This window comes from Alligator sinensis, unplaced genomic scaffold (genome assembly GCF_000455745.1).
Source record: "Alligator sinensis unplaced genomic scaffold, ASM45574v1 scaffold282_2, whole genome shotgun sequence".
Classification (NCBI taxonomy): Eukaryota; Metazoa; Chordata; order Crocodylia; family Alligatoridae; genus Alligator; species Alligator sinensis.
Window position 1 is genome coordinate 1,670,368 of NW_005841879.1, and position 24,639 is coordinate 1,695,006.

Consider the following 24,639-nt stretch of genomic DNA (forward strand, 5'->3'; position numbering starts at 1 on the left):
CCCTTTTTGAAATATGCACTGAATAACGAGGATCTTTAGACTTGCGCTACACAGATGCTGTAACTGGACATACTCCTACAAGTAGCTGGAGTTTGCACCTGTGACTTGAAAAAAAGACAGGCTGATTAGCTAACATTCAGAGTAATACCAGGTACCTCAAAGAAACAACTACCACTAATACCGATGAGCTGCCCGCTATTATGATCAAACACAAATGAGGACCAAGGATACAATAATACAATGTATTCTGTGTAGACAATGAAGGTGCCCACAAAAAGCCAAAAAGCAGGATCACAACCTAAATCATTGGCAAAGCCAGCTTGATTCCTTCATTCCTACATTTTTTTTCACGTAAAAATCTGTATCTTCTTCAAATAGGAAACACAGTGGCAAAACAGTTAAAGCACTTTGCTTCTCCCATGATGCAAGTTAAAGCCCTGCAGTGGTCTCTGGCCTTAACCATGCCTTGTGTGCCCTCACCACGCTAGCCCAATAGGCCACGAGGCATATGAAGACCTGTGATTTCTGTTGCACTAATTTAAGTTCAGACTGATTCTACTCACTGATGGATTTAGACCATTAACTCGTCCGTTAATCAATTATTTACACAGTGCATGTATCCCCACGTATTTCTCCCTCCCTCCAAATACCTCTTTTACACACACTGGCTAACAGACCATTGCTATGGATAATGGGAAGGTAAAGCCTATGATAAAGATAACTGAAAATGTGAGGCACAGAAGAGTGGGTAATAAAACTTGAAAGCAACAGCTGTAGATGACAAACACATGGTCCCTTGTCCTACATTTCATATCAAAGCTTCCTTCACTTGAAGCCTAATTTAATATATTTTTATACAGTATTTCTGTAACTAGTAATCCACTGCTGCTTCCATGCCTTACAATTATAATGACAAATCACACAGACTTCATAACCACTGCTTTGTGCCCTAAATTATTGTAAGTATTTTTTCCAGGAAACAAATACACACTTTATGGAGGAAAATATTTGTCAATACCATTAAACAAAAGTTATAGCATTCAGCCAATTCACTTCTTCATAATAAATGGCATTCTTGACAGTATGAACCTCTATGCAAAAGGAAAAGAATCTGAAACAACAGAAAAGAGAAACTAATTTCCAGTGACAGTCTAGTCTTTCATCTTAAGCCATGCCTTGAACTCTACCTTGTTTAATTATTAAATCAGGAGCTGCTCAGCAAGATCTGTCTCGTTTTGATGGTTCTTAAATTCAGTGCTGCTGACAGACTGTGTCCATTTCCCCCCATATTTACTGTTACCTCTGACAAGGTCTGAATGCTAATTTTTAAATTCAACATTCATTAATAACAGAATTAAGTTTTTTGTCTGACATTGCTCCTTAGCTCATTCAAGTTATCACTCTTCTTTGTCTTCTCTTAACGGAAAGTACAAAGTACCACCTTGGGAGCAACTCTCCGGTTTTAGATAACAAATTTTTACTTTATAAACTATATACACAATAAATGGACTCCAAAGGTGTCACTAATACATTGTACCATTTTGGATTTTAACAATGTACAGTGGAGTCCACCCTAAAGTTTAAGATAGGGAACGAAGAATGAATCGTTTTCTTAGAGTATACTAACACATATGTTACTGAGGGTTAGTTACCTACTGCTGCTTTCTTCAGAAGATTTTCTACCACCACTAGACTTAACAAAAAGGAAAAAAGAAACAAAAAGTCAAGTGTGGGTAGGCTTCAACACTTTGGGGAGGGCATTATCATTGATGCCAAAATCAGTACCCCCTGGAAAGCAGCAGCAGTGCCTTCCACATATGTGGCTCTCAACATTTGAGACATGGTTATAAAAATGCCACTCTGATTACAGATATCAGACGTAGGTATTTTAACCCTTCGTTTGTGAGAAGAGGCCTGAAAAAGATTGAACTGGAGGGCAAAGTCCAAGTACCAACGGAGGTATGCTTTCCTGATGCTATTAATAAAAACCTCAAAGTCTGTTCTAGTTCATCGTCCTGATCATCCTTGGAAGAAAGAGTATTCCCCCAAAATGAAAAAAAAGGAAAACAAAACAAAAACTCAGGATTTCCTAACAAGCTAGTCCACAAGAAAGGCATAAATCAGGTAGAGTTTCTTTATGTGTATTTTAAAGATAACGGTAGCTATAACAACTGGATAAATCTTTTTTATGAAGTATAAATCTAAACAGTTAATTAACAGGGTTGGTGTTTTTTATGTCTGGACCAGAAACCGAGTAACACTTGGCATTCTTTGACTATACACATATTTATCTTCATAAAATTGTTTGAAGTACTGTATACTTCAGTTACCATTTATGTTAGACACAAATTCCAGCTTAGATTAACTGCCAGAACATTGTCCTTCACTGGATGATGGACAGCGACAAGAGTGAGACAATTCTTCAGAAGTTAAATTGCTTCCCAACCAAGGGATTTAATAAAGTCCCCTCCACTGTTGATAAATGTAATGTCACAGTGTATTGTCTGTCAACACTCAAACCATTTTCCCTTTAGGCGAGAAAGGAACGCCTTAAAAGCAAAATAAGTTCCTTTTAGCTCTAAAGACATCGGAATATTCATATTTTCACGAGTTTTCACAGATAACTGTGGAGTCAGTTGAGGAGAAAAATGAAAAAGTACAAGGAAAGGGAATGCTGTGGGGACAATGGCAGGCAGCAGAACGCAATGATGCACTGTGTTTCTCTGCTTCTCAAAAACTCGCCGATTTGAGGCAGTTGGACTTCACGTCACAGGAAAAACAACAGAGCTGTTCCCGAGAGAGAAACAAGTGAAGTGAACTAGTTACATTTGGTGATAAATTGATGGATCATCAGCATGTCCTTAAGTGTGATGTTTAACTAGAAACAAATGAAAAAAGCACTCCGGGAATGGAAAGTCAACTTTTCAATGCTTCCGTCAACATCTACCAACGAATCAGCGTAAAAAAAATTAACTCTAAGAAGACGACTCTTCATTTAGAAGCATCAGCGTATTAAAAATAAGCCCTACGTCAGAAACAAGCAACCTTTTCCTCGCCATGGGTTCAAATAACCTGGCTCTGGTCCACTGAAGGCCAAGTGGCTTTGGCAGAGGGCTTCCCTGAGCTCATGCTGGGGTCAGGCGACTAGGAGCCCCAGACCCCAGCTAGGGCATGAGCACAGTATCCAGCTGCTGGATTGCTGCGCTGGGCCCGGGTATCTGCAGACTAAATCCACATTGCCAGTGCTTCTCCCCACTCCCCCTTCCCACTACAGCTGTGGTGTGAGCACGGCTGGAAGCCCCCTTGACCACAGCACAGCTCCCCACTGCCTGGAAGCTGTGCCTGTGCTGCACCTGGGAAATGGGGGAGTGGTGGAAAAGCAGCAGCAGTGATAGCATGGATGTAGATGGCAGATGTCTGGTCCAGGCGCAGTTCCCCACTCACTGGAAGCTGAGTTGACACACCAGTCAGGGAGCTGGGGGCTGGGAGAAACAGCTGTAATGCACAGGTAGGTCCCACTGTGTAGCCCTGGCACAGCTGCAAAAAAAGCCGCCCACCAGTGTCATATCACTGAAAACACTTGACCCATGCTGGACCGAAGCTGGGACACTGGGGACAAGTGTTAGTAGTGTGGGTACGGCAAAAGCTGCCTGGCCCTGGCACAACTCCTCGCTGCCCAGCCCAGGAATGGGCATGTCCCTGAGGCACAGGCAACACCCTTCAGCTCCACAGGCCGGATCCGTTGACCAGATGTGTCCGACTCCTGCCCTACACAGATGTTTAAAAAGAAAATACACAAGAACTGGAAGACAAATTCAACAATGCTTCGTCTCCACTGAGACAACCCTGGTGTAATTCCCTGTCCTTCTTCACATTCTCTGGCTAAATATTCTGCTGCAGAAAAAAAAAAAGATACCATCTATTCATGATGGAAAAGCGCTGATGGATTTCAGTGAATTTCATGCAGTCTTTATGTTGTAAGGAATATATTCGGGATTCTGGAATCTCAGAGATGAAGTCTCTCAAAAAATACTTCCTGAGCAACGATCCAGCTATTTTTATACTCCCTGCATAAGCTAGGCTTCTCATTATGTATCTTTTGGACAAGAAAAAAATCTGAATGGTGAAAGCATAACAACCATTTAATTTATTGTCTATTACAGTCAAGTAATTCATAAAAATATTCTTAAGGATTCATTTACACAAAGTCCCTGGCATAAAGCACTAATAAAATGCCTTGCCCACACATGCACTAAATAAATAAGAAACTGAAAGAGAGTAGGGTCATCTTCACGGGACAACAAGTGGAAGCTGAGCAATGAGATGCTCAAGACTTTCATGGATTTAAACTATTAAACGTCCTTTCTGGGCCTAGCCACAAAAGCAATAAAACTGGAAACTAACAGAAACAGCTCAGCATTCTGGACAGGGATCAGCAACAGATAGAGAATAGATGTCTGAGTAAAAAAAATCAATGACAGGAAATATTTTCAGAAAACATTTGCAATCGGTATTCTAGTTCTTTTTCCAATTAAAAAAAAAAGTTAATGGAAAAAATAAATCAGGCTGTCTATTGTAATGAAATGGTCACCTCAGTTACATTTATCATGAACAAATACAGGCAAACAAGCCTATCAGACTATACAGGTGTAGGGAGTCTCAGCATGAAAGCCAAGCACAGACCTCTGCTTTCTCATCCTCACTCCTAAAGATCGCTGCAGAGCAGAGACACATTGGTGGTTATAGGATGGGTTATGGTTCCCAGTCAAGAACAGTCTGCTCTGCAGTTTCCTCAGCTGTTTTTCCCCTAAGGACATCAAATGAACCATTCAAACAAAGGAACTCCAGCCCATGCAAACTCACAACTAACTGGCCTTGCCTTCCCACCCTTGGGAGGGAACCCTGGGGTCAGTGTCACCCAAGGGCCTTCCATCAGACTTCCCTGCTCCTCCCTCTAGTTAGGACCAGCTGCTGGTCTTTAAAAGGGAAGACTGACTAAGGCTGGAGAAGCTTGCAATGCAGCCAACCACAGTGCGCCGGATTTTATCTACCAGTGCTACCAACACAATTCTAAAGCCATAAAATTGATTTTAATTTCATTTTTCACTGTGAGAAGCAGAGAAATAAAATTCAGATATTTCTAATCGGACCTTGTGGGGGAAAAAAATGCATTACTCAGACTCTGGAACCAAAACAGCGCTTCTTCTATTATTCCTTTGCAGAAGCAATTTTAAAGTGTTCCAGCATGATAGTATAGTATCTGAAACATTTTTCTACAATACTTATGCACACTTTTGCAGGGGGACAAAACAGAAATAAGTCTTTTCAGTCCTGTTTTTCTTATGCACTGTTTTAAGAAATCAAACATGCCAGTATCCAGAGATGTATGAAGCCTGAAGGCTGCAACAAATATTTGTAGTCCTTATCAATTCGCAAAAAACTTACAGTTGCCTTTATCTGTGCTAAGTACTCTGCCTCCATTTTACTAAGACGTGCATTTGTGTCCTCCAGCAGTTCTTGGATATTTTCCGTGTGTTTCTTCTGAATATCAAACTTTTCCTTCTCCATTTCTGCCACAGCATTGTGAAGCTATGTTTAAAAAAATGTTACCAGGTTATTCACTGATTTAAAAGACTGTACAGCTGGCATTTTTTAACTTGATAATAAAACCAGGTCATTTTTCCATTCATCCTTAAATGGTAATAAAATTTATTGTACCAATGTTCCAGAATTAGAAGGAAGAAATAATAATAATAAAAATAAAAAAGAGTAATGCTTAAGAAAAGCAAAGAAATATAGTCACATTTTCTACCATTCATTTTGTGATATTCTGTTTATGTTTAACATTTAAATTGATCATCACTTTTCATGTGGAGACTTCTTAATTTATTACTATAGAAACATTTTGTTCCCCTGAACTGTTTTCTTTACTTTAATTATTTCCATGTCTAGAATTTCTGTGGTTTGAAACTTAGAAATATCCACTTACCTTTCTAGGTTAGAAGCTTTAAAACTACATGATACAAACACAGTTACCTAAAAAGAAATAATCTCCTGTCTAACTAACCAGACCCAGATTGGCGACTTGATGATACAACTTTACTATTTGTCACTCAAGCTTCAAACAAGCTCTTTGCATTCAGGAGGATGACCTACCAAAAGAATATGCAATGATGCACAAATGGACAATGTTCTGCAAGCATTCTCTGCATGCCAATGTATTCCAATTTTTATAATTAAATATAAATACCACTCAAAAGTCTCTCTCTTTTGCAAACAGGCTAGTGAAAAAGCAAAACTGGGTCAGTCTTCTTATGTGGTGCCTGAATACAAGCTAATAATTTTGAACAAATGATTAATATCATAGGCCAAAGTATGCAGTATTGTGAGATCACGACCACCATTTCATAGTCTTTGCTGTATGCTGTGAAATATTCCCCGAAAATGGTTAGAATGAAAAAGAAATCTGCAGCATAAAAATCAGTGTTTCTCAGCTCTAGAAACTTTGCTGAAAAGAACACACTTTAGAAATAATCTTACAACAGAAATACAAAGCACCAATCTCTACTCGCAGGGATGTAAAAATGGTTTTAAAAAAAAGTTAAAAGATTAACACATAGCAAAAATAGGACAGTCTTTGAGAAGTTTCTCAAAAACGTCCCACCTATATGATGTACCAAATTCCACAACAATGAAATATGGTAGCATTTCATCATTGGTTCAATTTGTTTTATTGGAATTAACCAGGGTATTATTAAAAGGTTATAAATTTGACTTCTTGATTAAAAACCGGGACAGATTAAAAAAAATCAGAAAATGTAACTGATGACACTTATTATTTTGAAGGACAATCATTATTACTTGAATCAACCCAGGTTTTTGGCTCCAAATCATACTGGATATACAGACTCTCTGGTTTCACCACACAGCATCAGCAAAATGAGCCCAGTGTTTCGTGAACAACTTGACTTCTGTACAAAAAAGGATGGTGATGACATATGTAAGCAAAGATCAGTGTTTATACTAAGGAAAAATGGGCTGAAGGGACAAAGTAAAATTAAAAGTAAAATCATAAAAACACTTTACCTGTCCATTTTTATTATATTTCTTTGAAAGTTATACTATTAATCCTTTTTCACAGAGGTAACATGACTTTTCACATTGCCCGTTTGTTTTGCAGATGAAAATATTGTGTTTGTTTTTTGTTTGCATAATGGTATCAACTGATGACAAAGACAGCTTTGGGAATAGCACCTGCTAGTTAATTGTTCGTGCAGAGTAAGAATGACCACCTCAAGGTCAGGGTATTGTTCTTCTTAAAAAAAGAAACATAAGCATTCTTTCTTCAACTTCTTTGATACAGTGAAAAACATTTATGAGCAATCCCTCTTTGGTGACAAGAATTAAAAAATAACAAGGCCCTTTGTTCATAGGTACAGGCTCCAAAAGTAAAATGAACACCACACCTATAAGGGAGGTGCTATGTCCTTTCAGCAACCTTTTCTTTTTCAAATGGCTTATCTGAATATCTTTCAATATTCTGGAGTCAGAGCTGTATTCTGATAGATGCCTTGCAATATCCATGAGTGCTGCCTTAAATTGAAAAGTGAATTGTTATATATTTTTTTATTTGCATGTCCGTATACAACTAATTATTCAAGAGAGTCATTGTGGCAACCAGAGGCAGCAGTTCACCACTTTAAAATTCCAAACCAGTTGAAGGGGAACAAGAAGAATCTGAAGGACACCTTCCTAATGGCTCCTACAGCTAGATCGACTGTCAAAAGGGTGACACAGAAGCAGAGGACAGCCTGCAAAAAGACTGGCATTTACTCAACTGTTCTTGAGGGCGGCATCTCTATATAGCATTTTCAACTCAGAGACAGGATGTAATGGTTACAGGTACAAAATGAAATAATAAATTTGGCACAGGCTCAAATTTACCCAGATCTCTTGTGTGAAAAGTCTGCAAATTAAAACTAGCAAATTAGACTCTAGAAGGGAAAAAAATAATACAGGGAAATAACTTCAAAAGTGATATATTTCCTTTTTTATTTTTTAATGAATTGTTATCAAGTTGATGAAATATACATTTGATCTTTCTATATTTTTACTGACAGAGGTCTTCAGACTTAAAAAAAAAAATAACGCGCTGTTCATTACCCTTTTTTCCCACTCGTTGTTCAAAGAATCTGTGCTTTGCTCACACAACTTCTTTAATTCCACAATCTGCTTTTCCTTCGCCTCTCTGACAACTTGTGACTCGCGAACAAGGGTCTGAACTGTCATAAAATAAGAAAATAAATATACCAATTCAAAAAATGCCATTAGGATTCTTCTGATGTTGGTAACATGCAATCAGATAACTCCAGTCTTTTAGCTGACCCTACTTTCTGATAATTTCCTGCTCGTAATAACATTTTGTGCCTGAGACAATATGTGTGTGCATGTGTGTATACTTCCTTACAAATGTTTTATTTCAATTCTATGCCATAAAGTTGAACGTTTTAATATGAGATGTTCTTACAACTTTACTTTTTACTTACCTTTTAATCAAGATTTGGCACGCTGAATATTTTTAAACTTAGAAGAATGGCAGAAAGATGACAGGAAGTTTACATGCAGTTCTTATATAGTTTTAGACCAGGGGTAGGCAACATTTTTTGGCCGGAGTGCCAAAAAACCCACAATGTCTACCTTGTAAGGTGTCAGAGTGCTGGCATGCCAGAAAAACAAAATGAGGGGGGGGGGCACGGCCTGCAGTTACATGGCATGATGCACTGCATATTAGTATGTTTAATAATCATAAATGTTGCCTTTGTTGTTGTGTATTCCTTTTTTGTTGAGCATGTTGCAATGAGAGAGAGAGAAAAAAGAGACAAATAAAAGAAAGAGGAGAGAGAGAGAGAGAGAGAAAGAAAAAGAACAAAGAGAACCAGACACATGCACACAGAGAACCACATGCACAAACACAGGGAACCAGAACACACCCAAAACAGACACATGCACGCACACATCCAGACCCAGACACATGTGTGCACACAGACGCACAGAACTAGACACAGGCAGACAAACACACAGAGCCAGATGCGCAGGCGCATGGAGCCGGGCTCCTGGGCCACTGGACAAAGTCCAACCCAACCATGCCTTGGTCCCGCCAGAGCCCCTGCGCTTCCCTGGGGAGCCAGCCCCCAGGCTGCAGCACAGCTGGCTGAGGCCCCGGCCCAGAGCCTGCCCATCAGCCCAACCACCCACGCACTCCGCACAGCTAAGCCTGCAAAAGGTGCGGTGCTCCTGGCAAGGGGCAGCGCCAACCTCATCCTGGTGGGGGGCTGGGCTGGGGCTGGGCTTGGAGCGAGTGGGAGTCAGGCAGGCTCAGCTGCAAGCCCTTCTGCAAGCAGACCAGGCTCCGTGGTTGGCAGCAGCTACCAGAGCCTGGGCTAGCTGCAGCCAGGAGGCTGCCAACAGCCGGCTCCAGGCTCCAGCATCAGCTCCATACTGGTGGGTGCATGTACACCTTGGAGCAGACAGCGGGGATAGGGTCTGAGGCAACACGGCCCTCCCACTGTCTACTCTGAGGTGCATGTGCAGTCGCTGCCAGCATGGAGCTGATGCCAGGGCTGTGGAGCCTGGCACAGCTGTTTGCAGCCTGCCCACTGCTTGCTGCAGCTGCCCAGAGCCCAGACTGGCTACAAACAACTGCACCAGGCTCCAGAGCCCAGTCATCAGCTCTGTGTCAGTAGTGGGGGAGAGGCCTGGGGTTGCGCTGCCTCAGGCTGCTCCCCCACCGTCCGCTCCAAGGTACACGTGCACCTGCCACGGAGCTAATGCTGGAGCCCAGAGCAGATGTTTGCAGCCTCGTGGCTGCAACTGGCCCAGGCTCTGGGTAGCTGCTGCCAAACACAGAGCCCAGTCTGCTCACAGCAGGGCCTGCAGCTGCCCAGCCGCCTGCTGGGAGCAGCCCAGGCTTCGTGGCTGGCAGCAGCTGCCTAGAACCCAGGCTGGTGGTGGTGTGCTGCACAAAATGGCCTCGCGTGCTGTGCTCGGCACACGTGCTGGCGGTTGCTGACCCCTGTTTTAGACAGTCTTCAAACAATGTTAAGACTGTTTTTGTGGTGTTTCTAGCCTCTAAACAATTCTGAAGGGCTAAACTCAACAATATGATGCTTTCTGGAAACAGCAGTGTAGAGTGCTATGGATAAACATCCATATCTAAATGAAAAATTAGGGCCAGCCTTCAAATTCAAAGGAAAGTGAGCATGAAGACCAGTATTTGTTCAGTCATTAAAGGATACAGAACCACCAAAATGGAATGCCACTCTTAACGTCACCTTTCTTCTCCAGCTTTCTAATAGTCTCTTCAGCTTCATTCTGTTTAGTTTTGTAAAGAGTCTTCAGTACTTCAATTTCGTTGTTCTTTCTATCCAGAATCTATAACAGAAATTCATAAATTTAAACCTGTGAAACACAACCTACAACCAACATGCAATATAATATATGCAGATACCTAAGAATGGAAGAGGAGGTTTTTTATATAGAAACAGGTAGCCTTCAAGAGATCCTTCTGCCTCACAGAAATAATTAACATAAAAAGTATTATATTTTCCATAACAAATAACTGTAGTGTCAAAGAATGGTTTTAGATGGGAAGCAGGAAGCAGCATATGAAGTAGGGAGCAACAAATGTTAATGTAAATGACCTTAGCATGAACAAAGTGAAGAGAAAGAGAGAAAATGTTATGCATAGGATTGTCCCTGAAAATAATGATTTTTTCTTTCCATTATCAAAAACTCTTCACCAACTATATCCAGATTTTTTAAATAGAAAGGTTGAGAGACAGATAAGGCTCGTTGGGTAGATGTGATCTCTTTTATTAGACCAACTAAATATTTAGTGCTATCCTTTATTAGATCACCTAACAACTATTTAGTTGGTCTAATAAAGGATATCACATCTACCCAAAGAACCTTGTCTGCCTATGTCCTTAGACCAACACGGCTACAACCAACAACCCTAAGGGTTCTGAGAGTAACTCCAAACATATTGCTAAGTACTCAACCAATCCCTTTGGGATCTCAGGGAAAGGTGTGGGGGAGTCCATTAACACAGTGAAGACAACAGTGAGATAAAAATCAAGAACTGAAACCTAGGCATTCATTTGATAAGCATTTTAAAATAGGGTAATAGGAAAGTAGGGCTGGAAGGGACCTCAAAAAGTCATCCAGTCCACCCCCTGCTCAAGGCAGCATCATCCCTGACCATATCTTCCTGGCTGAGTGTCTAACTTAGTTCTGAAAGTTTCCAAGCATGGAGATTCCACAACATTGCTAGGTATCTTGTTCCAATGCCTGACCACCCTCAGATTCAGAGAGTTCCTCTTAAATCTCCAACCTAAACTTCCTCTACTGCAGGCTGAATCCATTGTTTCTAGTCCTGTCCCCTGTGGCCACAGAGAAAAGCCCATCTTCATCCTCTCTATAATCATCTTTAGGTAGTTGAAGACTGTTATCAAATCCTGCCCTCAGTTTTATCTTCTCTATGCTAAATAACCTTATCTCTTTCAGCTTTTTCCTCCTAAGTCAGGTTTCCCATGCTCCTGATCATTTTTGGTGCTCTCCATTGGATTCTTTCCAATTTGCCCACCTCCTTCTTGAAGTGGGGGGCCCAAATGTGAACACAGTACTCCAGGTGAGGCCTTGCCAGCATGAAAGAGTCACTTCCCTTAATTTGCAGGTGACACTCCTAATACAACTTAGTATATCATTGACCTTTTTTTGCAACAAGACCACACCCATATTCAGTTTATAGTGTATTACCATGGTTCTCAACATTTTGTAGACTCCAGGCTCCCTTCAATACACTCAAGGCACCCCTCAGAAAATGTCAGCTCTTAGCTTTCACTTTTTTTAACTATAGAAAAATACTTTTTTTCTGAAGTCAAAGTGGGCACTTATGAGGATGTGGGATTAAATTATATTCTTCATATATAATACATTATTTCTTGTGGTGCACGCAATTCTATTAAAATATTAGTCTCTCTTCTTTCTGTTTGATTTTTACTGCACCATACAGTTTAATTAGAAGCATCTCAAATTTTCAATAAGTTGCAGAAATATATAAAAAGAAGTTCTGCTTTATTACATATTTGTATGATGGCAAATGACAATCTGTTCCATACATTATACAAATATACTTATCACTAAGCTTCTAGAAAACAAGTGAATTTACAGTACTCTACTATGATTATTGCATAAATAAAAATACAATTTGCATATTTGTTGTACATATGGTTACAGTTTATATTTTAATATTATGAACAATGTTTATCTTAATGCTTTAAATATTTTATACCAATGCCAAAAAAAAAGCTCATGTCGTCAGAAGTGTCCACCTCAAAATAAAATACTACTCCCACCTACTTGAAATGGTTTATATCTTTAAATACTATGATGCTATTTAACCATCTCTAAAACACCCCCATCATGATAAAACAAACTTCAAAAGATGAAATCTTAACAGCAGTTCGAAAAAGACAACAACTAAGGCAACGAGAAAGCATCTCAGCTATTCCTTATTCTCACAAAGATGTTTCCTTTAGATTCTCGTCTTGGCGAGCTAGTTACACTTGCAAGCACTGAGAACAGATGACCCAAATATGCACCTGACCAAATATTAACATCCTTTTAAGGATGCTTTGATGTGTCATAGTGTTGTGTCAACTGACTTCCTCCAAGTCTGTGACTCAGTTTTGAGGGGGGAAAAAACAACAACAAAAAAAGGGACGTTGTAACACTAAACCTAAATTAGGAAAAATTCTTGTGAATCTGATCCTTTAAGATACTGAGCATTTGACTCTCACTAAGTCCATGAAAATAAAGGATGATTAGGACCTTGCAAGAACCACACAGGACCTTGCAGGACTTGACCCCACGTGTTAAAAGCTCGGCACCAAGATAAACAGTATTGGGTGAGAGTCTTTCCTTTAAACTGTTTCTAAATGGTGTTTTGTAATATAAGATCAAATCCAGTCTAATATAACTGGATTACCTAATTATACAACTGTAAAAAAATGCAGATGTAAGACCAAGTGTTATTACTGTACTATATGAAAACACACTGAAAACTCATTTAAACTATTAAAATAAAAGAAGATTTTTAACTTAAAAAGTTTGACAACTTTTGATAAGAGCTAATGAATAGAAATTCAAAAAAAGCTGGAATTTGGAGAAAAATAAGAAGCTGGCCTTTAATTAATGATAAAGTAATAGGATTAAGTTTCACTAGGAGATGAAGTTTGATTCTTTTTCACATTCAACAGAAAGTGTTAGATTGTGAAAGCAAATCTTCTTGAAAATATATATATCTAGAATAACATTCCCTCGATCATTATTTTCACAAACACATATTTCCATTCCAAATTCATGCAAAAATAGATCTTCCTTTCATAGCAGCTTTTGCAAACTACAACAAAGCATAAAGTCTTATTTTAAAGCAAAATGAATTATTATTTTGAAGATGCTACAGAAATTAAATGCGGCTCTGGATTATTTCGTAATAGTTATATAGTATATAAATATGTATAAATATGTGTAATGTAGAACATACTTTTGGAAATAAATTCTACACACTTCTTACCTTCTGAACATCAGCATCATGTTTTTGCTGTAATTTAAGTTTTTCTTCATGAAATTTAGCTTCCATTATTTTTATTTTCATTCCCAGCTTTAAAAGAAAACAATCATATTGTTATTAATGCAAGTAATTATACTTTGACCTTTACAAAAAGTTTTCTGATTATGCAAAGAAAATTTTTCCTCCCCCTGCCCCCTACCCCAAGTAAAATGCACATGAAAAATTCAGTTGCAGTTCTACTGCGTAAATGTTATAAAAGGTTTTAGTTTATTTTGAAAAGAAAACTATAAAAGATTTTACTTGATAATAGAGACAACTGCTACTGCCCAGAAAACTAATCTGTTTTTAAACAAACATTACAGGATAAAAGCTTTAGCATTTGTGCCAATACATAAATTATGGGTAAAAGCTCTAATTTTCTGGGCAGGTGTTTTTTTAAGTTATACAAAACAACAGGTATATCCTGCAGGTCTCATTTATTCTGGGAAAGTTCATAATTTCAGAGATTTCTTATTATAAACAAAATTTCTTTGTAATATTCTGTTACACTTCCAATATGATTTAAGAGCATTGCTGGTGAATCAGAAGACAATAATACAAATTTCTTGCTTTTGCTTTTTTTTAGTTCAAAATACTATATCTAAAACTTCCCTCTGCCACAATATTTCTATCATGTCTTTTGAGGACTGTGTTAAGGTCTGATACATATTTTACATCCGTCTTCTAAAAGGAGTAATGATAATTTTGGATCCATATTCTGGCTACCCCCTTGCGTCTAGTTACTTCTGCTACTCAGGGACAAAGCTGCCCAAGCACAACCAGCTCTAACAATCCCTGGTCTTTTCATAATGGACAAATCAGTGTCAGACAGGGGGTGTTGGGCGGCAATGCCTGATCAGCAGAAAAGTTATCTGGGAGCACGTCTACATGAAACATTTACTGTGGGGCTGCCTAATTAACTCCAGAGTAAAGTCTGCACATCTACGTGTTGGCCCTATTAGGTCTCAGTAAACTGATACACACTGCCGTAGGTTAGTACTTGTAAATACAAGTACTATCCCGTGGCAGTGTTGTTTAATGTGCAGCAACACACGTGTAGATGCTGACGGGGCTAGCTGGGGCACAAAGGCGCTTCAGTGAGGGCTAGCCCTACACTAAAGCACTCTCATGCTCCAGCCAGCCCCTCTGCAGCACGCTGAGCAAGGCCAAAGCAGGCCTGGGCTGGCAGGCTGACCCCCCCAGGCCCTCTGTCAGCCAGGGCTGCTTTAACCCAGCTCAACATGGAGCCCGGGAGCAATAAACTCTGGCGTGATAGGCACTGGAGTTTATTGCATTGCATTAATTTCACGTGTACATGCACCCTGGGAAACTGCTCCTGCCAGCATAACCTAGATCAGCTTTGAGCTAATTTAAGTAATGCTGGGGTGTAACCTGCTCCCCATCTTGACGCAGGACTTCAGCAAAGTTAAAATCCACACTCAGATCCTTCATAGCTTAGCTGGACCCAAAAATCTGGCATACAGATTGTGTTGGATACAGAGTTAGGCAGAAGACAGGTCAGTGTGGCACCTTACAGACTAAGTCGTTCAGAGGCATGAGCTTTAGTAGGCAACAGCCTGCTTCACCAGATACTAGGCTGCTCTGCCTTCTGCTTCACTTCAGACTGACACAGATAACTCTCTCTAAGACAGAAATGATAAATTGAATTATATGATATGATGAGAGGCTGAAAGCCATAAGACTCTTCAGCCTGGAAATGTGCAGGCTCAGGGGTGACCTGGTGACAGCCTATAAGTACATGAGGGGTGTACATCAGGACCTGGGGAACGTCTGTTCACCAGAGCACCCCAAGGGATAACAAGGTCAAATAGTCACAAACTTCTCCAAGACCATTTTAGGCTGGACATATGGAAAAGCTTCTTTACTGTCTGAGCCCCCAAGGCCTGGAATAGACTGCCGCCGGAGGTGGTGCAAGCACCTACTCTGGACTCCTTTAAGAAATGTTTGGATGCTTATCTTGCTGGGATCCTATGACCCCAGCTGACTTCCTGCCCTTTGGGCAGGGGCCTGGACTCGATGATCTTCCGAGGTCCCTTCCAGCCCTAACGTCTATGAAATCTATGAAATGCCAAAGAATCAACAAATGTATTACACATTAGAGGGGTTTTTTTTCATTTTTTGGTATACATAAATACAGTAATTCAGGAACCAATCCCCATTTATTTTACAGAGAGACAAACATAAACAAGACAAGAAATGTGTTTACTAGCAGTTTGCTATACTAAGAATTCTCTGTTTCACTTACCACAAATGAATACAGTATCCCAAAAGGACAGAAAGCATGGGATTTACAAGTGCTTTTGGAGTAAAGTGGCAAAATGCTACCAGAATCTAAATTCATGACGTATTTTTCAATTTTATACAAAATGTTTTTCTGTGCTGCATACTTCATTTGTAACATATATGATGTTATCCAATAGTCTTCCAGGGTGCATAGCTAACTGATGAAGTGGGCTCTTGCTCTCAAAAGCTAATGCACCTCTGATTCACTTGGTCTATAAGGTACATACATACAGCCTGTCTTCTATGTGTGATATTGTCCCTTGTTACTGGTGATACAAAAGAGAAGCTAATAAAAGGCAAGCCAAATTGTCAACTATTAATTTTCAAACCTTTAAAAGGGGCAGATCAGAATGTTTTTATACTGAATTGATTTTTTACTTAATATAATCTTTAGAGTTAAGACTAATTCTGAATTTGCAATGGCTAGCTGGAAAAAATTACTACAATAGTTTGTATGAGAAGTTTGATATTCAGTTCCACATTCTTGAGGCATCTGTACCATACAGACTCCTGTATTACAGTAATTTTTTAAAACATTAACTGAAGCATTTGCTTTGAAAATCATAATTTCTTAGTAAAAAAATCTTAAACATCCATCATTTTTTCACTTAAGGAGAATATCAAACCTTAAGAGTGGGCCGGTATAAGGACTATGCACCACTTCAATCCTATTTATGTCATATTCTGTACCCGAGAATAATATTTTTTCATTACACATACCCTGGGCCAGCCTTTGCACACAGATCATCTTCATTCTCACAGTATGTTGGCAAATTAAAGCCTGAGAAATGGACATAAGGTCAAGCAATAAATCTCACTAAGGTTGGGGTAATGACGCATGATGCAGATTGAAATATGGAAGCAGCTTTGTCCCTAATTTAGACCATTTTATTAGACATCTACTTATACAAGTGTACAGTATTTTGAAACAAAATATGAGAAAACTTAAGTGCACATTTGTATTTAGGAGGACATTAATCTTCCTTCATTAAATTAAATTCACTTACCTTCATGTTGGGTAGCTGATTATAGTAACTCTTATCTACATGCCACTTTCTGTCTAGTTTTTGTTCTTTTTTACTGGCCTAATATCACATACCGCAAAACATAACACTTTCTACAAACAATACCACAGTGACCCTTTCGTGCCTTTCAGAAAGAAAGTAGATAATAATTTGGACAACTTTGCTTTGCTCATCTTCATGAGGAAAGCAATTGCTAGCTTATGTACTGATTGATGTCCATCTACACCAGTGGTTCTCAACATTTTTAGACCCAGGGCACCCCTCAGTAACTTCTGTGAATTTAGCAGCAGCTTCCACATAGCCCCTCCTTTTCCCTGCCCAAGGGAGACAAGCCCTCCCGCTGCCCCACTCCTCACCTACATTTGCCTTAATTCATGAAGCCAAGGAGTGCTCAGGTTGAGAATCACTGTTCTGGTGGCTCCAGGTTTGCATGGATCAGCTGAGACACTTAAAAGGGACCTGCTTTTCCAGAGATGCTGAGCTTCAGCTCCCTGCCAAGGGTGGCTCCTCCCTGTGCTTGGCACTATCCAGGATGGCAGCATTTGGGGTTAAACCATCCCTCAATGTGGTTCACGTACACAGCAACCTGACTCCCCGGAAACAGCTTCCTGAGGACTGATAGCAGACTGCAGCTTCCCCTACAAGAACCTCTCTCCTGCTCCAACTTCCCACTCTCGTCACGTCCTGCTCCTGCGAGCCAGCTGGCCTAAGGGAGAAGCTGGGGGGAGAGCCCAAGCCATCAGTCTGTGGAGCCAGTGTACCCCGCTCCTCCCACTCAGACAGGTGTGTTTGGAAGTGGCAGGTCCAGGGAGCTTGAGGGAACCACGCTGCCCAGCCTGTCCAAATGCTGGTTGCTGTGCAGGGTACACAGACTCTGTGTTGGACCCATTCTCCTCCTGGGAACAGAGGGACACAGGCTACTCCCACCTGCCCCGTGTGCCTGTGCTTCCGAGAGACGGGCAGGGTCAGGCCGGGAAGCGCTGTGGCAGGACCAGGGACTCCTCACTGCTTTAGGTTTGTCAGAAAACCCTAACGCACGTAAAAGCAAGCGTTCATGCAGACTTTTCCACTTACACCTGAAACACTGAGAATCGCTGATCTGCACTAACAGTTCAATAAGAATGTATTTTATTCCTGATTAAGTGAAGAGGCAGTTTAAAACAAAGCACATGAAGCTCTAACTTGACATAGAAAAATAATGTATTTTTCACTGAGACATTTATCCATATCTGAAAAGTTTGCAATGAAGTGTGAAATTTAGCCATTGCCATTGACTGAGTATCATTCCTTTGGGTTTCTGTCATTGTTTATTCTCCTTACAAAGACTATGAAGCAATTAAACCCTAAGGCCATGTAAACAATACTGATGTCAAACATCTGTGCTGCCCCTGTTATTTAAAGCCATGGAGAGTGATACCAACAGAACAGGTTTGAAATGACTAGTCACACTTTACTTTCAAAAAATAATCAACAGCAAATAATTAATTATGTTGTGATGGATTATCATCATGCCACTGCACTTCATGTTCTCAAGGCAGCTTAGTATCACAATTTAAGTAGTAAAGCTCATAATCTAACTCTTGGTAGCCATTCTATTACTTTCATCAATCATAGCAAGATATTTCCCCAGTTCTGCCCGCCCCCCGATGTCACAATCTCAGTATTAATCTTTGCTTGCATAAATGTTCAGATACGGTACAATTTATTTGATCTGTTTACATATCTGATGTAAAAACATCTCACTAAGTAGATCACCCATGTTATTTTGTGCCTGGGGAATTACAAAGACTTTGAAGTCCTATTGATCAACTGTTCGCTTGTCTACACTGCGCTGATCACCTTCAGGCCAGAGATGGCTTCTGAAAGGTTTCATGGATATCATTTTTTTGGAAATTTGCCAGAACTGTATATGCTTGCTTGCCAGACTTTTTTTCACTGTGTGTATGAGGGGTGTAAACAATAAAACAGAACTTCAAAGTAAGAACAATGTAGGACAACGTATTGTATTTATCTTACAATATATGACAAAACTTCAAACAGCTGCATAACACCAAAACAAAAAGGAATTATTACTTCACAATGAAAAGTTTCAGTTTCCCATTTTTTGTTAAACAAAACTGTATTCTTGTCCGCACAATTAATACACTTCCACTGAAGGCTATTTACTCAAGTCTTCATATATGAGGTTAAATAATAATAAACAAGAACAGCTTGCACTTGTATAGTGCTTTCATCGGCATGTTTCATAGCACTAAATGCAGGAATACTACACTTTCAGCACCCAGAGGTATACTGTATATAAATACCTGCTTCCCAGGAACATTTAATACTTTTATGAGAAAATCTTGAGTCATAACTGATTGGAAATCCCTTTACTATTATAATTTATTTTCATACATTTATGTTGCATTGAACAGTTCAAAGGCATAATATAGAATATTAAAAACCCCAACTCCCAACATCTAAAACCTTACCATTGCTAACACATTTCTATGGTTTAATGCAATGAATAGCACCCAATAATTACTATGTAGCATGGACATATGAAAGCTAAGGGAGAAAACTTGGCTCCATATGAGTCCATACAAACTCCATTAATTGAAGGTGCTCAGGATCGCATCCTGCAAGCTTTACAAGGCACAACATACGTGCATTTTACAGAAGATGCAGTCCAGTGAAAAAAGTAATAAGAATTCCTCTTCCTGTACTTCATGAAATGAAGAATTTGCAGAGGCCACAGTATCCTGTAGGGAATTTGTATTATGTTTTCTGGGGACATTTTCTCCTACTTATAGCTAACATGACTACCAGTAATAAGATATACAGAAACATTTCTAGAAATATGAATGGATACTAGACAAGAAAGATGAAAAGGTTCTCTGCATCAGACAGAAAACTATAATTAGGCTGCAACAAATGTTAGCTGTTGTACATCAAATAGCTGTCATTTCACTTTTTCAAGATATTTTTGCTTAATTCTATGAAAGAGAAGATAAATGAAGTAAAATGAAAAATAAATGAAAATTAAAAAAATGAAATCCTGAGTTTTTTTAATTAATAAAGCCTTGCTGAAGATCACATAACAAAGCACTGGCAAAGGTGGCAACAAATATGCATTCTTTATGTCTACCTTTTATTTATACAGAAGGTTATAAAATTAGTGTAAAGTTTATCCCCGCATTAATTTCTCTTATTTTTTTCAGTACTGTACTAACATTACAAAATACAGTTATTCTCAAAGCTGTTACAACTATGTGAGTTACACCTTACGTTGTGACCCAGCTACGTGTTCCACCAATTCACAGCGTGAAAAAAAAAGGAATAAGCTACATGGTTATTCCACAAAAAGTGTGTAGTAACTTGGTCGCTTGTTCCAATCACACCATTAACTGAATGTGTGGCCAAGAGCTGCCCTGTGGCTGGGCGCTCCAGCCACTGAAGGGCTCCCAGCCGCAGGGCGCGCCACCCCCTTGCAGTGGTGGCAGTACTGTGACCTGCAGGGCTTGCAAAAGAGAGAATGCTGCCCCCCCTGCAAAGCTGGGGCCCAAGCCCCTTGGGCTGTGGGGCTCAGAGCAAGGAGAATGCTGTCCCTGCTGCAAGACTTGCAAGGTGCAAGGCTTACAGCCGCAGCAGCGTTCCCCGTGTTGTCCCCGTTGTGAGTCCCACAGCCCATGTCAGCTGCCACACGTGGCTACATGGATTGCACGGTAGATCCCATTGCACTTTTACCTGCACGTATAAAGGGGCCCTTAGATGTTAAATGTGTATGTTGTAAAAAAACATTCCACAGACAGAGTTTTATATATTGTGAGAGCTAAGACAGCTAATGGACTTTAAAGATTTGGATGTCATCACCAATGTTTTCATACACGAAAGTGGCCTGCACAAGAGGAAGAAGGGGGAGGAGTTTTAGGTTTCTGGATAAGTCGACAGAAAAGTCTCCAGCAAATAAAAGAATTTCAGCAGAAGACAGATTTGCATGTATCAAGAGCAAACCTCATGTATGACTATTTTGCTTCAAATACAGTGGATTTTAGTACTCTTCCATTGTAACACCAGGCTGTAAGAGCACTTTGTACCCAAGAGCTTAGTGATCTTTATGTCTCAAGCATAAAAGAAAAAAAAAGACACAGACACATTTCTCTGTAAGAGTTAAAGAAGATTCACAGTCCGTGTCCTTTGCCAATGCTAGTTAGTACTATAGGACAGGAGGGTTGGAAGGGACCTCACACGGTCATCTAATCCAGCCCCCTGCTCAAGACAAGATCATCCCCGACTAAACCATCCGAGCTGTCTGAAAGAAAACAAGAGAAAAATCTGAAGTCTTAAAGACGGGGGCTGCTTTACTGTGCATGATTTTACATATAATAGCTTATCCTAATATTCCAAAGAGCTTAAAAACTACACTACATTTAAGTTGCTCCAGCAAAGCCATGTATGACTGCAGTAAAGCTTACACAGCCACACCGAATCTACTTTGCAAATAATTTATCAAGGAACAAGATGAGGGCTTCCTTGACAAAGGTGATACTCTGGTGAGAAGTCAGGTATCCTTCACAGCTAAAGACTTCAAGGAGAGTCCTTGACTTTGAGCAACAGGATGATCAAGCGTAGATATAACATTGCCTTTCCTCCAGGCAACTAACCACTAATCAACTGATGCCCCCCCACTGAGGTTTGATTCATTCCAATTGATGAGTCTGGATTTCTACATATGTAACAAGGAATGTGAGAGACTTTGATGTTTGGAATATTTTTGTTATACATAAAATACTTATTTAAGTATCAAGAGCAGTCTTCTTTCCATTGTTTAAAGCAGCGGGCTCAACCTTTGCTCCCCACAGACCAGATGATGACAAGGGGTTGGTCCACAGGCCAGACAGAGCCTTATGCGCCAGGATCGGGCACTGGAACTGCCCCCACCCTGCCCCACTCACTGGGATTGGGCCCTGGGGGCCTACTACTGCCCCATCTCACCCCCACATGCCAGGATTGGGCCCCAGGAACCCAGTGCCACCCCCACCCAACCCACAGTGGGATTGAGCCCTGGGGCCTGGCCCCATCCCTGAGTGACAGGGTTGCACCCTGGGCCCTAGCACTGCCTCCTCCCAGCCCTCTGTATTGGGATCAGGCACCCGATCATAGCGCACAGACCTTAAGGCTCCCCACACATCCAGAAATTTGGCAGCAGGGGAGCAGTAGCACCATTCCCCCGGCTGCCAAATTTCCAGACTATGGGGAGCCTCATGGGTCACATGCTGCAATGCTGTGGGCCAGATATGGCCTGAGGGTTGGGGGTTATGCACCCCTTGTTTAAAGTGTTTAAACCACCTCCAACAGGTTTCTTTTAGGGGGCTCAGATACCATTTTTTCCTCTTTTCTTGCTTGTTTTATATTTCTAAAACTGTATCAGATTTTCAAACATATCCTACAAATCTAGGGAAATCCTAAATAACATTCTTCCTAGTGGAATGTAATACACAATAAAAACAGGGTTTTGCATTTTCTTGATGTACCACAGTTCAATACTTCAGTACAACAACAAAATTTCTATGCATTGTTTCATTAACTAATGGTACTCCTGAGGTCTGTAATATTAGATGTGGAAAGAAATTAAAAAGAAATTATGCAAAATGTATACTTGTGTTACCGAAGTCCGGTTATAACTGGCATTTTGAATTAGCAGACACATAACTTAAACCTAACACTGCAAAAGTTATTAATCTTATTTATTATGGTAGCATATAAGGGGTCAACTGTGGTAGGCGCATATGACACACTATGGGTTTAATTGTGATACTTTAATTGTGATACTTCTGTTTTAAATGAATTCAGGTTGTTATAATGTTGCATGCCCCACCTGTAGCGGAGAGACGTGAGGATCAGAATGTGCTAAAAAAAAACTGTCTAAAACATGTTTAACAGATGTCAAAGTATAGATAGATAAGAACTGTAAATACCTAGGCAATAAATAGAGCTCTAAACTGCAACAACACTGCAACCTCTCGTGCCTCCGGTCCAGTCCAGCTGGAACCTGGTACTCATGCAGAATTGTGTTGACTTCAAAGGGACTCAGGCATGATCAGAGCAGAGCGCAGGATTATAACCTAAAAAAAGTTCCTAAAAGGAACTTTATTTGTCAGTTAACCTCCCTTCCCAAATGCCAGCGTAAGTGGCAGAAATCAGACTGATCTGATTACGCAGAATAAATCAGAATGATCAAATATAGAAAACTGAAACATAATAATTATATTTCACAATGATCATTCTTTATTCTATGTTTTTATCCGCCATTGGGCCAGTCTTCAATTGCATTCACGTCCGTATTTATTAAAATATCACAAAAAGACATTGTCACTATCTTTAGTTTTCATCTTCAACATGCAGCCATAATATTGGGCATAAGCTTATAATTTTCACTCTGTTTATTATAAAACTATTATGCTGTACGTGAAAAGTTAAACTTAAATAAAAACTGACTTTGAGGTGAAGATTAATAATGCAGCTAGAGATTAATTCCCAGCTGCCTGACAACCATCTGGACAGTCTACTGGTTAAAACACTGGTCTGAATTGCTAACCCACCTCTTTGATCTTTCTCAATGTCTCCAGTGCACATGTACAATAATTAAAGACATAAGCACTGGTAAGAGAAATCTATGGCCAGAATAATTAGCATTAGTAATTATAAAAGGCTCAAAGTCAGTTTGTAAAAATGTGTCTCATGGCTATGCTCTGTGTATTCATCCACTCTTGCTGTATCATGCCAGCCTACCACTAAAATAAGTTTGTTGGGTTTACTATTTTAAACCCTGAGAGGTCAAAGTAAACAGAAATCAGACTTCATGACACTGAACACAATGAGTAGGGACTGGTTTAAATCATGGGTCCAGCTCACTAACATCGTGCCGGGGCTGCCACTTTCACGCCCAGACGTGGCACCTGCCCAACGCCCCCTGATTGGCTGCGGGGACAGATTTAGGGAATGGTTTAATTGCAGCAGCAGAGGTCTTGCTCCTAATGCTTCTGACTGCTGCTGAAAAGCCCGCGCCCTCCCCATGCCTCACTGGGAAAGGCAGGAACAGCAGTAGCAGCCATCTGGCCCGCGTTGTTTCGGACAGGCAGGGATGAAATTCCCTTTTCAAAAATGCCACCGAGCTCTTCGTCTTCACTGCTGATTGGTTGACGCTGAGCTCAGTGGCAGACTCGCTGCTGATTGGCTGGGAGCCCGGCAGAGCAGAACGGTGTTTTTTGTAGCCTTAACAAGGCAGTATCTTATGCCATCTTAATGGGAAGCCATTAAGGCTGGCACATAGTTCCTGCGAAGGCTGCTCGCAGAGGGGGTGGCTTCCCCCACTGGGGACGTTTGGGGCTAGGTAGGTTCTTATCACCTGGCTGCCGACGTTCTCCAGGGCAATGTTGGCAGCCATAAAGGCTCTGATGAGCGTGAATGCCCCCTCTCTCCTTGCCTCACTGCTCTCCACTGTCCTCTTGAACGTGGAGGACATGGTCACCTGTTTCTTGGGCTCACTTTCACCCTGGGCAGCAGCAACAGCCTTCCACTTTTTGTGCTATTTGGCCTCCAAATGCCAATCAGTGCTGTTCTTTCTGCACAGGTCCAACGTCACGTTACAGGATG

General features: G+C 40.4%; 1 protein-coding gene across 6 annotated transcripts in view; it reads right to left on the bottom strand.

Annotated features, from left to right (window-relative positions):
- The window catches only part of CEP112 (centrosomal protein 112), a 276,328-nt gene that overhangs the window by 188,391 nt on the left and 63,298 nt on the right, over positions 1–24,639 (bottom strand). For all 6 annotated transcript variants that reach the window (XM_006017352.3, XM_025196262.1, XM_025196261.1 and 3 more), the window contains 4 exons: positions 13,637–13,723; positions 10,332–10,431; positions 8,164–8,282; positions 5,446–5,589 (listed from right to left, as the gene is read on the bottom strand). In XM_006017352.3, coding sequence (XP_006017414.1) covers positions 5,446–5,589; positions 8,164–8,282; positions 10,332–10,431; positions 13,637–13,723 — 450 coding nt within the window. The remainder of the gene's footprint in view (positions 1–5,445; positions 5,590–8,163; positions 8,283–10,331; positions 10,432–13,636; positions 13,724–24,639) is intronic.